The 15735-nt window shown below is 39.9% G+C and overlaps 1 protein-coding gene across 3 annotated transcripts in view; it reads left to right on the top strand.

Moving 5' to 3' along the window:
• LOC129750815 (cadherin-86C) overlaps window positions 1–15735 on the top strand; it is a 370404-nt gene that overhangs the window by 326560 nt on the left and 28109 nt on the right. For all 3 annotated transcript variants that reach the window (XM_055745911.1, XM_055745899.1, XM_055745904.1), the window contains exons 6-9: window positions 2574–2723; window positions 2815–2929; window positions 7850–8042; window positions 8199–8442. In XM_055745911.1, the coding sequence (XP_055601886.1) occupies window positions 2574–2723; window positions 2815–2929; window positions 7850–8042; window positions 8199–8442 (702 nt within the window). The remainder of the gene's footprint in view (window positions 1–2573; window positions 2724–2814; window positions 2930–7849; window positions 8043–8198; window positions 8443–15735) is intronic.

Below are 15735 nucleotides of genomic sequence, written 5' to 3'. Positions count from 1 at the left end.
TCTTCAAAAACACAAAAGGAAACATTCAACTTATAAACCTAGTTTATCGACCACATCTTTTAAACTTAGTCCCGACCGATTTTCATTTTTTACTTAGATGTAAGTTGCATTCGTAGAGCAGTTCTTTCCTAAAACATCAACATTGAGACAGGTTTTGATTGGTTGCACGCATAATCATCTTGGAAGATGGAAAAAACATACCTTCATCTATTTCCTCTGTTTTTGTTGTTTTATATTAAGCTTACCAGATTGCCCGGTTTTATCCGGGTTTGCCCGGATATTTGATGCAAAATTTCGAGAAAGTCCGGTCCGGCCCGGTTGGCCGGATATCGTGAAAAAAGTCCGGATATTTCCCGGATTTTTTTACAATTTTCACAAAGAAACCAAAAAAAAAATCAAAGTTTTTGAGTAAGACTCAGCACAATCCATTTCCATACCGTTATTTTTCAAATAATTTCGCTGATTTACTTTTATAAACCTTTAAATATTTAAGTGTTCCAAAAAGTTTTTGGAAGTAAGCAATTACATTAATAAGATATTAATTTCATTTTGTTTTTGCATTTTTTCTTTGCTTTTATGTATAGTAACACCTGAATTTTGCCCGGTTTTTGCCCGGTTTTTGGATTTGAAAAATTGAAATCCATGCCCGGATTTTGCCAGGTTTTTTTTTTAAATGCCCGGAATTGCTAGGCCCGGATGGGAGTGGAAAAAATTCTGGCAACCTTATTTTATATCCATTACAAAATAGTTTAAATTTCAACTTGGCTGTTGAATGTTTTCAATGGCATTTATCACTTCTTTCAAGTTAGCTTGCCTAAGGTTGCCAGATTGCCCGGTTTTATCCGGATTTACTCGGATATTTAATACAAAATTTAACAACAGTCTGGTCCGGCGTGGTTGAAAAAAGGCTCTGATTTTGCCCGGGTTTATTCACTTAATTTGCCAAAACAAACATAAAAAACAAACTGTGTTGACAAATTATTATTAATGCGTTCAAAACGAAATTTTATGAGCAAATTTAACAAAAATAATCATAAAAAGTTTTGTGAAAACCTAAAATACAATTAAAAAACTCCTTAAGAATTTTTTTTCCAAGTTTTTTTTCTTGATTTGTGTTGAGGTATTCCTGAATTTGACCAAATTAGCACGGATATTGTCCGGATTTTTGGCCGACAATTTGGAATCAAGTGCCCGGATTTTGTCAGGTTTTTGAATACAATAGCCTAGATTTGTCTGGCCCGGGTACGTGCTGAGAAATTCTGGCAATCTTAGACATTTGGATTTTATGAACAGGTTCTCAAGTTGCCTTACAGTGGTCTTCTAAAATTCGTCAAGACATTGAAAATCATCTTTACTTTACCTTAATGTTATACCTCGGGAAAACAGTCATGTTGTTTCATGTTCACAACTAGTTATCGATAAATATTGGCACCCAAAGAAGAGGTTGCACAATCTGAATGCTTCCAAAGATGACATGATTGGCAGAGCCAGCATTGGCAGAACCAAAATGATGCATTACCACTCCTTGAAAACATTCAAGCAATGAAAAAAAACTTTAAAAAAACGACGTGGGAGGGGGCAACGAACTCAGAACTACTTTATCAGCTGGAATTGCCAGTTGCACCACTTTGCCATGTGTTCTATCTAGGTCAGTTGGAGAACGAAAGTTTATTTGAGTAGTCTTTTTGTCACGTCCAATTCAGCATTGAATATCACCTGGTATCCCTAGCCTGGAAGGATTGTGCCAATCGGTGCAAAACTTCTCAACGCTAATATTGTGTGTATATTGTGCCAATTATTTGTGAAAATCCAAATGCCATGATTGGAGTAGATCCTGTTCTGTTGGTGTCGGTATATTTGTATGTGTTGCCTACCTCTAGAACAGAATTATATATAAATGGGAAAAACTCCATTTGACGCACATTTAACAAACTTTTGTTCGTTTTATATCTAAGGATGTGTACCACCATGATTGGAAATATTGGACCGGAAATAAACTCAATTTGCAAAACCTGAATACAACTCTGGTGGCATCTCTCCTAGCCTAGAGGCGATATCTCCAATGATAGCAGATATCCAGCAGCCCGCACGCAAAAAACGACATCACGAAACATGGCTTTCATTAGGACTAATTAATCTTCGGGGGGAGATTTAGGATTTCGTGTAGTCCCCACCGTTGTCGCTACAAATAAATATCGGTAGATTCAACACACTCATCGATATCGATTGAATCTCGATCGAACAACCTTTAAGCTAGGAAAGAAAAAGTAAACGAAACTGAACCCGCGGCTATCAGGCAGCAGAACTCAATGATAATTATTAATGGTCACCTGAAATCGTCATGTTGTTAACTAGTAGAACATGACTCCCTCTAGCTCTCTGGTTGGCTCTCATTCATTAGGAGTTTGCGTTTCGCTGCGATGACTCCGACTTGCATTAATTAAGATTTATCGATCCCGATGAATGCGTCTCCACTCCATATATGCGCATGTATTAACACATTTGAAATGACATTCGTGTATTTTAATTTTCTCTCTCTCTCGTTCTTTCCTTTCTGATTTTTTTTCCATCAGGATGCCTACGCCGAACCGGGCCAGGATTCGCGGAACATTGCCGGCCTTGAGGTTGTCATCATCGTCGAAGACGTGCAGGACGTTCCCCCGGTTTTCACGGTTGCTCCACCGGTCACCAGACTTCCCCCGGGGCTCATTCCGGGCGATAAGGTATGCACAAATCTGGGCTTTATTATTTTAATTAACATCATTTACAAGTTATGTTTCACCCTTTCCTTTTTTTCCCCACTTTTCCTCTCAGGTGCTACAGGTGCACGCCGAGGACGGCGATAAGGGAGTGCCCCGGGAAATTCGATACGGTCTGGTGTCCGAGGGAAATCCGTTCACCTCCTTCTTCGACATTAATCAAACCAGTGGTAAGTTATTTACATTATAGATCATTCCATTTTTTTTTTTTTTTTCAAAGTAATCTCAATAAATCAAACATGAATTTCCTATCCAACAAAGTTCTTATGATTGTTGGAGATTAGAGCACAATTTAAAAAAAACTGGAAAACATCCTTAAAACCTTGAAAATTACTAGATGTGACGAAACGACATCATCTCAAAAATCATTTTTAGTTAATCATTGAAAGTTTTAAGTTTGAAAATTTGATGTGATTTTAAAAAATCACCTACAAATTTGAAGAAAACCAGAAAAATCGGAAAAAATATCTGATGCCAAATGACTTGGCATCAAATCTTGAGTTATTTAAATAACCAAAAAAAAATTATCGAAAATTGACTTGACTTCATTTTTTGTTCTAAACCACTTGACAGTTTGGAAGTTTATTGATCATCTTAAATTTATTTAACATTGCAATGGTCCTAGATATGATTGAAAATCAAAAATTGTATTCTGCTTTCAAAAACGACTTAAATAAAAAAAAAATAAAAAATATAAACTTCAAAATTAAAAAAAAAATCCAAAACTATCAACCTTATCAACCTTCCCATGCCATTCGGGTCAATATGACCCGAAGCGCACATTTAAAATCTCTTTATCATCATTCCAATATACTGAAGAACTTGGAATTTTTACAGACCAAGTATGTTCTATGAAAATAATGATTAAATTAACGTAAAAAAATTGAAATTTGAGTTTTGAAAATCGGTTCATTTGGAAATGAAATACACTAAGCAAAGCAAAAATTGGATATCGTTTTTTTAAAGATAGATTTTTTTCTACCGGAAGATCTGAGATAGCGGTCAAAACTTTCATTGGGCCCCAACATATCTATACACTGTCGGTTAGATGGATTCTTGACAATTTCAAACATCAATGAAACACTTAAATACAGAAAAGCTGTCAAAAGCTATGAGCATTTTAAAAATAAAATTGATTTTTCGAACTTTTTTCTTTCTGAACCAGTTTCTGATAACTTGATAATACATATCAACTTTATTTTAAAATTTTGAGTAATAAGAACAAATTACCTACACAATGAATATAATATCATCAAAATCGGTTAACATTTACAGCCAGGAGAACGAAATCAAACTACAACTCAAATTTCCCAGAAACGGATATTTTGCGAACGGCATGGGAAGGTTAAAAAGGCAGTGGAAATTTAAAAAAATAATTAATAAAATCGATGACTAAAATTGCAAAACTTAACCCTCTTTTGCATGCATTATGAATCCGTTGCGAATAAAAGTTTTGCCAATGGAAATGAAACTTCAAAAATTGGAAAAAAAATTCAAAACTTATGACAATAACCAAAATTACTAACATTGCAATACAGAACCCTTTAAATTTTGGCAGCAAGTCTTGAACACTTTGGGTTGCCCAAATCGAATCAATCTTTTTATCTCAACTTTTCTTTTTACAAATTATTTTTTAAAAAATCATAGTTATTGCTACTTGTATCATTTCTCGTATATTTTTTTTTAATTTTTTAGTTGATTTTAATTTGTTTTTAATGTTTTTATAACATTAACAACCATTTCAATTTTTTTTATAATTTTTGTAATAATTATTTTTAAGTATTTTTTTATAAATTCAATGATTTGTCTATGAATTTGTCCTTGTGTTTGTCTATGATTTTCACAAAATTTTCATCATTGTTTATTTTTAAAGATGATTTTGCTTTTTTCATTATTTAGTTCATGTTGATACATTCTTACAACATTAAAGAACATGAAAATATATTTTTTGAATATAGAGAATTTACTGGTCAGTGAATGCGTAGAATTGAAGAATTTATTTTAATTATTGACTGTAAGAATTTTTCGTCAATATTTCTTTTTATTTTCATATTTCACTATCTATTTCCTGTTCTCTTTAAAAAAAAAGATGATCTCGACCCAAGCAAACAATGTACTAAAATAAAACAAGGCTTAAATTATTCCGTGCCAAAATCGAGAAGCTCAGCAGTTAAAAAAAAAACAAAAAAAGGATGACTACAACAAAAATCAAAACTGCAATTTAAAAGTTGAAGAAAAAAGAAATGTTTGAAAATCAAAAAAAATACTAAAATGACAAAAGTAACTAAAATGGCAACTAAAACAAAAATATTCCAATAAGATATTGACAAATAAAAAAAATTGGAAAAAAGGTATAAATAAAAAAAAAAATTGATAAATCACACACACAAACAAAAAATCCAAATAAAAACAAAATCTTGAACAAAGAAACAAACAGTTAGAAAATTTTTTGTAATTAATTATTTATCATTTTTGTTATATAGTCAATTTTGACATTTTTATTGTCATTTTAGACATTTTTGTCATTTTTTCATCCGTGGTGCTTTTCATCATTATTTTTACATATTTTCCATTTTTCTCATTTCTGTCGTTTTTGTCATTTTTTTCAATTTTGGTCACTTGAGTCATTTTTATCATTTTCGTCAATATTATCACTTTTGTCATTTTTGCCATTTTTACCATTTTTGTCATTTTTGTCGCTTTCGTCATTTCTATAATTTTGCCACTTTTGTCAGTTTTGTAATTTTGTCATTTTTGTTCATTTTATGACTTGTGTCATTTTTGTATTTTTTTTTTTTCATTTCTGTCATTTTTATCGTTTTTTGTCATTTTTGTTAGTTTTGTCATTTTTGTTATTTTTGTCATTTTTGTCATTTTTGTCATTTTTGTCATTTTTATCATTTTTGTCATTTTTGCCATTTTTGTCATTTTTGTCGTTTTTGTCATTTTTGTCATTTTAGTCATTTTTGTTATTTTTGTCATTTTTGTCATTTTTGTCATCTTTGTCATTTTTGTCATTTATGTCATTTTTGATATTTTTGCCATTCATTATACTGTTGACATTTTTTGTCATTATTTTTAATATTTATTATTTTTGCCATTATTATCATTTTTGCCATTATTATCATTATTATCATTTTTGTTCTATTTGTCATTTTTGTCATTTTTTCCGTTTTTCTAATATATGCCATTTTTGTCATTTCTGTGATTTTTTTCATTTTGGTCAATTTTGTCTTTATTTTTCATTCTTGTCTTTTTTTCTCATGTTTGTCATTTTGCCAATTTTGTCTATTTTGTCAATTTTGTCAGTTATGTTCTTTTTGCATTTTTGTTATATTTGTAACTTTTGTCATTTTTATAATTTTGCCCTTTTTGTCATTTTTGTCAATTTTGTCGATTTTGTCATTGTTGTCACTTTCATCATTTTTGTCATTTTTTGACATTTTTGTCATTATGTCTTTTCTTAATTGTATCATTTTTGCCATATTTGTAATTTTTTTTTTTTCATTTTTGTCAATTTTGATAAATTTGCTTTTTTTGTCATTTTTGACACTGTTGACATTTTTGTCATTTGTTAATTTTGGTCTTTTTTATTATCATTTTTGTTCAATTTGTCATTCTGGTCATTTTTGCCAGTTTTGTCGTTTTTTTATAATTTTTTTTTTGTCATTTTCGTCATTCGTTATCATTTTTTGCCGTTTTTCTCATTTCTGCCATTTTTGTCATTTTATTTCTTTGATTTTTGTCATGTTGGTCAATTGTGTCTTTATTTTTCATTTTTGTTAATTTTGTCATTTTTGTCAGTTTTGTCATTTGATTCATTTTTGATTAATGTATCATTTTTGTCATTTATGCAGTTCCTGTCATTTTTGGGTTTTTTTTATAATTCTTATTAGTTTTGTAATTTTTTATATTTTTGTCACTGTTGTCAGTTCCGTCATTTTTAACATTTTTCTGATTTCTGTCGTTTTTGTCATTTTTTTTTTGTCAGTTTAGTCATTTTTATCATTCTTGTCATTTTTGCCAATTTTGACATTTTTGTCATCTTTGTCATTTTAGTATTTTTGCCAGTTTTGTCAGTTTTGCTATTTTTGTCATTTCTTTAATTTTTGTCAATCTTTGTCATCCTTTGTCATTTTTGTTTTTTGAAAAAAAAATTCATTTCCGTCCTTTTTGCTGTTTCTGTCATTTTGATCATTTTTGCTATTTTTAACTATTTCTGTCATTTTAAGCATTTTGGCATTTTTTGGTATTTTGGTCATTTTGGTCGTTTTTGTCATTTTTGAAATTTTTGTTATTTTTAGCATTTTTGCCATATTTGTAATTTTTTTCACTTTTGCCGTTTTTGGCATTTTTTCATTCTTTTTATGTTTGTCGTTTTTGTTATTTTTGTCATTTTTGCAATTTTTGTCCGTTTCGTCTTTTTTGCCATTTATGTAATTTTTTGTAATTTTTGTAATTGTTGTCAGTTTTGTCAATTTCGCCATTTATGTTATTTTGGGCATTTGGTCATTATTTTCGTTTTTGCTTTTTTTAAGGTTTTGTCATTTTTGACATTTTTGTCATTTTGGTTCTTTGTCACTTTTGTCATTTTTTGACTTTTTTTCCATTTTTGTCTCTGTTGTCATTTTCGTCATTATTTGTTTATTATTTTCGCCATTATTCTGATTTCTGTCGTTTTTGTCAATTTCGTCATTTCTGTCCTTCGTAATTTTTGTCATTTCTGTCATATATGTATGTCATTTTTGTTCTAGAGTCAGACTTCTATTTCAGATTTCAGATTTCAGATTTCAGATTTCAGTTTTCAGATTTGAGATTTCAGGTTTCAGATTTCACATTAAAGTTTTCAGATTTTATATTTCCGAAATTTGATTATGAATTCTGAATTCAGATGCGGAAAAATGGTAATCGCTCTGTTTTTTTAATAAAATTATTTAGTCGCATTAAAAAATAATAAAAAATTATAAAATATAAATTCTATCTTGGAATCCCGGAATGGAAATAATCCAGGAGTGCTAACCCTGACCTTTTTAAAGTTTTATCAGAAAAAAAACATCTAATTAACGCACTACCATTTGACACCTTTTCAGGGGAAATTTCCCTACTCCGCCCACTCGACGACATCTTGGCGCTCACCCACGTGGGTGATCCGGTCCTGCTAACGGTAATCGCCGAAGAAGTCAAGGTCAGCCGTGATGAACCGCCAGCGATGGCCACCACTGTGCAGCTGGCCTTTTTCCTGCCCGAAAGAAGCAATTCGCCGCCATATTTTGAAAATGACCAGTAAGTACCTACATTTCTTTTCCGTTACACACGCAATGTCTGTGGCCTTGAAAATCTCCTGATGAGCTGTAACGACAACGACACGAGACGTGTGATAAATATCTTTATCGTCCCACTATCAATTTCATTCATGATTGTTTCCCCTTCTCACTTCAGCTACGTCACCCGGTTGGAGGAAAATTCGGCCCCCGGAACGACCCTCGCCTTTACCGATCCCTACACCCCTCGGGTGATGGACGACGATGCCGGCAAAAATGGGGTGTTCTCCCTAACGCTACTGGGGAACAATGGGACCTTCGAGATTTCGCCGAACGTGGCCGAGGGCCACGCGAACTTTGTCATCCGGGTACGGGACAATGCGCTGCTGGACTACGAAGCGGCCGAATATGTACACTTTCAGGTGGGTGAAGGTTCTTCCTATAGAATAGATTGTGATTTTTTTTTCAATCGACTTTTTTTGAGCAAATTATTTATGAGTTTTAAGTAGGTATGATAAGGTTAAAGCCTTGAAACCATTTGATAATGTGGATGGTTATCATCAATTTTGTTACCTCGAACATTATAATTGGACGAAAGAACCATCTAAAACCAGGCATATCACAAAATATAAAGCTTGTTGTTTTGTGGATTAACTGAATCAACTCATAGCAATATATTTAGATATCTGTTTCATCCATTAAGACTTGTTTTGATCGAAATACTTTATCAAAGACTCGAACTCGCAACAAGCAGCACCATGGTGCGACACCATTCTGCGTGTCTACCGACATAATTCTCACCGAATAATTCATCTTTTCAATTCCATTAATATTTGGAAACCCATTCCAAAACACGGCCAGCCACCACGTCTTCACAGTTTGTTGCTCTGGATCCAGGGGTGCCTCATTGACTTTTTTTTATTTGGTAATCACAGGTGGTAGATCCCGGTTTACGGATTATATTCCAAGGCACGACGAGCCACTGCGTCTTCCCAGTTTGCTACTCTGGATCCATGGGTACAATGGGAAGACTCCTGATATACTCCTTGTAAACCCCCTACTCCCTAAACTCCACCTAGTTCCCCACCTCGAACTGTTCAATACTACACTACCCTTCAATACAGCCGTGATATGCCGAAGAGACATATATGCCATTCTCGGAACTCGCCAATGGGAGTGTCTTTCCCCGCTTTCCACTTCTCCGGGACCATCCATGGAAGGTGATCTGTATACATTTCATGAAAGGTCTCGGAGAAGTGGAGGGTGGAAAGGAAAAGAGATACTTTTATTGACGAGATCTGGGAATGGCATTTACGTCACTTCGTCATTTAACAGCAGAATAGTGGAAGGTCTTTTCGCACTAGTGCGCTCCAAGGCAATACTCATAGTCAAGGCCACTTTCAGCAAAACCTTTCATCATCACGACTTGAAGCCTGAACAATGACTCGAGATTCCCACATAAACCTCTCCTCTTCGTAACTCGAGGCCTGATATCTCCTCTAGCGACTCAAGATCTGACCTCTCCTCATAATGACTCGAGGTAACCACTTATACGCCTCCTCTTGTAGATTAAAGGCCTGACCTCTCCTCTTGTGACTGAAGATCCGACCTCTTACCAAAAAGACTCTGGATTGACCACACAAACCTATCCTCCTGAAGACTCGAGGTCTGATATCTCCTCTAACGAGTCGGAGCGCGACCTCTTGTCCTCAAATTTCGAAGTTTGCCACTTTTATGCCCGTCGTGAACCGATCGAGAGCAGCATATCTTATCCAAGACTCGCGCCTGTACAGCACACGCACGGAGCTAAACGGATGATTCCAGACGAAGACGTCATCCTACACCGACTCCAATGGCTCGCCCGGCGTTGAGAGCCACTCTACCCGTGGGTATTCTCCGATCGTGGAATAACTCTTGCCCAATGATTTCCACTGCAACGAAGGTAAAGTCTCATCTCGCAAATTCGATCGTTGGGAACCGCACTATTCAGATATGCCACGAAGGTAGAGCATCCTACGCATGAACAAGACTTACCCACGGCATCCGCTACGCCGAAGATGTTGCCTCGTCTTTGTAGCTTCATGGGGTCAGACGCACTTTACTCGATAGCTCCCCGTCGATTGGGGGCTGTCGAGTAGAGTGTTGTCCGGTCTTCTTTGGACTCGCGCCTATCACGGCACACATTCAGGACTTTAAACGCTACGCCTACGAGTGCTGCGAGTGAAGCATCCCATAATGCTAAGCAGCTGACGAAAATGATTGTAGCGGTGTGCGACATGACCATGCCCAGAAGGAATACACCGAAGTGGTGGCGACGACCAGCTAACTGGTGGACCTCAAAAATAGCTGATCTTCGTACTAGCTGTCTAAAAGCCAGACGACGAGCTCAACGGGCGAGAAACGATGCCGAGAGGTGCCGTTTACCGAACAGCCAGAGAGGCACCTAAGCAAGCTATTAAAGCAAGCAAAGAGAACTGCAACAGAGCGTTATGCCAGAGCGTAGATGATAATCCATGGGGCCAAGCCTATAGAGTTGCACTGGTGAGATTCGGTGGCCCAAGGTCGCCAACCGAAAAGTGTCTGTAAAAACTGAGAGAGATCGTTGCACATCTTTTCCCGCAGCATGGCCCGACGCTGTGGCCACTTACCCCGTACGACGCGGGTACCCACGACATCGAGCCAGCAACGAACGAGGAACTCGGAGCTATCGCTAAGAAACTTACGGTGAATAAGGCCCCTGGTCCGGACGGAATCCCAAATGCAGTGCTGAAGGTGGTGGTACAGACCATTCCAAAAACTTTTAGAATGGTGCTATTAAAGTGTCTCGACGAGGGATCTTTCCCCAATTCCTGGAAAACCTCGAAGTTAGTGCTACTACCGAAACCTGGGAACCCCCTAGGGCATCCATCATCATACAGACTCATTTGTCTGCTGGACACCCTATGTAAGCTACTGGAAAGGATGATATTTAACAGACTTATTATTAGCTCAGAAGGCGAGAGTGGACTGTCGGACAGACAGGTTGGTTTTCGGAATAGGAGATCTGCGGTGGACGCCATCCGGATGCTGACAGAGTACGCGAAGCGCGCATATAAAAAAAAGCGGAAAGGTGTTCGTCACTGCGCCATTGTAACAATCGATGTTAAGAATGCCTTCAACAATGCCAGCTGGTAAGCGATTGCCAAAGTGCTTCACAGGATGCGTGTTCCCAATACCCTCTGCAGGATAATAGGAAGCTTCTTCGAAAATCGAGTCCTGACGTACTAAACCGAAACTGGGTTACGATCTACTGCCCTTACAGTGGGTGTTCCACAGGGTTTCATACTTGGACCTGTGCTTTGGAATGCCATGTATAATGAGGTGTTAACGCTGAAACTACCAGCAGGCGTGCAGATAGTCGGATTTGCTGACGATATCGTGCTCATGATCACAGGCGAAACAATCGAGGAGGTGTATGACCTTGCAACGGTGTTCGTAGAAAGGGTTGGCATCTGGATGGAGGGAGTTAAGCTTCAGATAGCCCACCATAAAACCGAAGTTCTGCTCGCGACCAATAAAGAGTTGTGCCGCACATGGAGATTACTGTTGAAGGGCACACGACATCTTCGAAACAGCAGCTGAAATACCTTGGAGTAATGGTGGACAATCGCTTAAGTTTTGGTGCCATGTCAAGTGCTGTTGTGAAAGTGCATCGAAAGTCATAGATTCTTTGGCCTGGATTATGCCGAACTGCCATGGTCCAAAAAGTAGCAAGAGACGTCTCCTTGCGAGCGTAGCACTGTTGAAACTGCGATACGAAGGAGCGGCCTGGAGCTACGAGCACACATCGGCTTATAGCCATGCGAGTTTCCTGTGCATACAGAACCATATCAGCAGATGCAGCTTTTGTCATCGCGGGCATGATTCCCCTTCGACATGACTCTGGCGGAGGATATGGAGTGTTACAAAGCAAGAGCTAGAGGAGTGCGAAAAATTCAACGAGCAGCGTCAATCCTCAAGTGGTAGGAGCAATGGGATGCATCAAACAACGCCAGATGGACGCATAGGCTAATCCCGCGACTTTCAGACTGGGTAAATCGGAAGTTAAAGAGGTCAACTTCTACCTGACGCAGTTCCTTTCGGGTCATGGATGCTTTAAGCAATACCTTCATCGGTTTAAGCTTATCAGCTCGCCTTATTACCCGGAATGCGTAGATACGGAGGAATCGGCAGAACATGCTATCTTTGTCTGCCCAGGTTCATTTCAAGGCTTCAACAACTTCAAAATGTTAACGCTGAAAATATTGTAAGTGAAAAGTGTCGCGATGAATAGTCGTGGTGTGCTATAGTCGACGATATCTCGCAAATCAGGAGAGATGATGAACGGAGAGAGCGAGATAGTTATCCAAATTTGACAAGCTAATAGAAGGTCTTGGGCCTCGTAGGACACTACAATTCAAAAGCAACGCGATCTTAGGGCGCGGTATAACCCTAATCTGGACTCATACGTGTGGTGGGACTTGGAAGGTCTCACGTACTCAGCTACGATCTTTCCTGCAGCAAAAGGAAGCGGAGTTTCCATTCGGTAAAACCAAGGGCACATCTGGCACACGAAGCCCAAGGTGGTTTTAGTGGGACGAACTCACTCACGGCAGCAAACACCCGGCTGTTAAAATTTGAAGTCAAATTTCCATCTTGTAAAAAAAACGAAAAACCCTCCTCCCGTCAATAGGTTCAGTCTTCCTCTATTCTCTTTGGTTGCTGCTTTTCTGTCCGTCGTGTGACGGTTGATTGTCGCTTATCTTGGACTCACGCCTATCACAGCAAACTTTCGGAAATTTTAACGTTACCACTAGGATGTTTCCCAACGATGACGCCATCCAACAACGACTCGCGATGGTCACCCAACGTCGTGAGCTCCCTACCCCTGGGGTATCCCTCGAACATGGTTTATCGCCTTCCTACAAGGTCCGCTACAAAGAAGGTGACCGCAGCCTTTTGGCACTTCTTAGATACTTCTCGAAGGGGGTGGAGTATACTACAAAATCACGCGGCACACCTACGCCTATGCAGCAGGTAGAGCGGGATCGGACGCAATATACTCTATGGTTCAACTCACGATATACACACGTATAACTCCTACGCCCTAAAGCCTACCTAATCTGCTAGACTTCAATCCAGTAGCAACTCGAGTGATACCAACGAGGTCGCATCTATGCCGTGGGCGCACTTGTGCGAGTATAACCTTCTACCATTAATGGATAGTATCAAAACAGTTGGAGGTCCTAAGTCCCTGGTCGTGAGTTGAACGAACTCATCAATTCTTGAAGCGATGTTTACTGCTGGTGGCGGATGAAATCCAGGGAAAATCGTAGATTTGAAAAAAAAACTTTAAACATACCGCTAGTGAAGTAGACAATGTGCAACTCGAGACCTCATACACCCAACCTTCGGGTAGTGGTCATATCACCTCTTTTCTGCAACTCCGATTCTCTACCTCCCCGTGGTACTAGCTGGGGTGCGAGCAACCTTAGCGGAGATCGGGTACCCAACCCCGGTGGATGCTTTGGTCGCATGCAGAATGAGTTAGGGGGCTTCGTACGCGTCTGTTCTCCATGTTAGGGGCGGCGTGCGGAGGGCAACAACGTCCTGGTGGTGTTCGGGACCCAAAACAGCAACATCACGACGGTCCTCCTGCGAGATAGTGGGGTTAGCTGCGGGCCTTGCGAGCCTGTGACTACTAAAAAAACATAAGCAACGAATAAAGAACAACAAATTTCGGATGGAAATCGGCAAAGACCCACGCGACGAAAAGGGACTAGCGATTGGAAACTTGGAACATGGAACTGCCGATCTCTAAATTTTGTGGGCAGTACCCACGTGCTCTCCAACGAATTGAAGAGCCGCAAATTCGACATCGTAGCGCTGCAGGAGGTATGCTGGAAGGGCTCCACGGTACGAACGTATCCAGATGGTCGTGCCATCTACCAGAGCTGCGGCAACACACACGAGCTTGGAACAGCTTTTATAGTGATGGGAAAGATGCAAAAGCGCGTGATCGGGTGGTGGCCGATCAACTCACGAATGTGCCGGTTGAGAATCAAGGGCCGGTTCTTCAACATCAGCATCATCAACGTGCACAGCCCTCACCTCGGAAGTACCGGTGACGACAAAGACGAATTCTACGCGCAGCTGGAGCGTGAATACGACCGTTGCCCAAAACATGATATCAAGATCGTCATCGGGGATTTCAATGCTCAGGTCGGCCAGGAGGAGGAATTTAAACCGACAATTGGAAGGTTCAGCGCGCACCAGCTGACAAACGAAAACGGCCTCAGACTCATTGATTTCGCCGCCTCCAAACGAATGGCCGTACGTAGTACCTTTTTTCAGCACCGCCTCCCACACAAGTACACCTGGAGATCACCGTATCAAACTCAATCACAGATCGACCACGTTTTGATCGACAGCCGGCACTTTTCGGACATCATCGACGTCAGATCCTGTCGGGGCGCCAACATCGAGTCGGACCATTATCTGGTGATGGTGAGGATGCGCCCAAAACTCTCCGTAGTGAACAACACGCGAAACCGGCGCCCGCCTCGGTTAAATATCGCGCGACTGAAGCAACCTGAGGTCGCGGCAGACTACGCGCAATCGGTCGAAGCAGCGCTGCCGGCAGAGGGCGAGCTTGACGAAGCCCCTCTCGAGGACAGTTGGGATACCATCAAAACAGCCATCAACAGTGCTGCGGAGAACGTCATCGGTTATGTGGAGCGATCTCGACGGAACGACTGGTTCGACGAGGAGTGTAGGAGGGTGATGGACGAAGAGAATGCCGCGCGGGCGGCAGTAGTGCAAAGAGGCACCCGTCGAAATGTGGAAAATCACCGACAGCGGAAGAGGCAGCGAGTCCGACTTTTCCAGGAGAAAAAGCGCCGCCTGGAGGAGGAGGAGCTCGAGGAGCTGGAGCAGCTGCATCGTTCCCAAGAAACACGAAAGTTCTATCAGAAACTCAACGCATCCCGCAAAGGCTTCGTGCCGCAAGCCGAAATGTGCCGGGATAAGGACGGGGGTATCCTGACGGACAATCGTGAGGTGATCAAAAGGTGGAAGCAGCACTTCGATGAACACCTGAACGGCGCACATGCAGGAGATCAAGACGGTGGGGGAAGGTACATCGCCGGCGTAGCCAACGACGAAGAGGAGCCACTCCCAACGATGAGTGAAGTTAAGGAAGCCATTCGCCAGCTGAATAGAAACAAGTCGGCTGGGAAGGATGGCATCGCAGCTGAACTCATCAAAATGGGCCCGGACAGGTTGGCCGATTGCCTACACCGGTTGATAGTCCGGATCTGGGACATAGAACAGCTACCGGAGGAGTGGAAGGAGGGGGTAATATGCCCCATCTACAAGAAGGGCGACAAATTGGACTGTGAGAACTACCGAGCGATCACTGTCCTCAATGCTGCCTACAAAGTGTTGTCCCGAATCCTACTCCGCCGCCTCACGCCACAAGCAAACAGATTCGTGGGAAGTCATCAGGCCGGCTTCATGGAGGGACGGTCTACGACGGACCAGATATTCACATTACGGCAAATCCTCCAAAAATGCCGTGAACACCAAGTCCCTACGCATCATCTATTCATCGACTTCAAAGCCGCATACGACACGATCGACCGTAACGAGCTATGGAAAATCATGGACGAGAACGGCTTTTCCGGGAAGCTAATCAG

Source organism: Uranotaenia lowii, chromosome 1 (genome assembly GCF_029784155.1).
Source record: "Uranotaenia lowii strain MFRU-FL chromosome 1, ASM2978415v1, whole genome shotgun sequence".
In the NCBI taxonomy this organism is placed as follows: Eukaryota; Metazoa; Arthropoda; class Insecta; order Diptera; family Culicidae; genus Uranotaenia; species Uranotaenia lowii.
The sequence above is the reverse complement of the archived record's forward strand: the minus strand, read 5'-3'. Positions and strand labels throughout refer to the sequence as shown.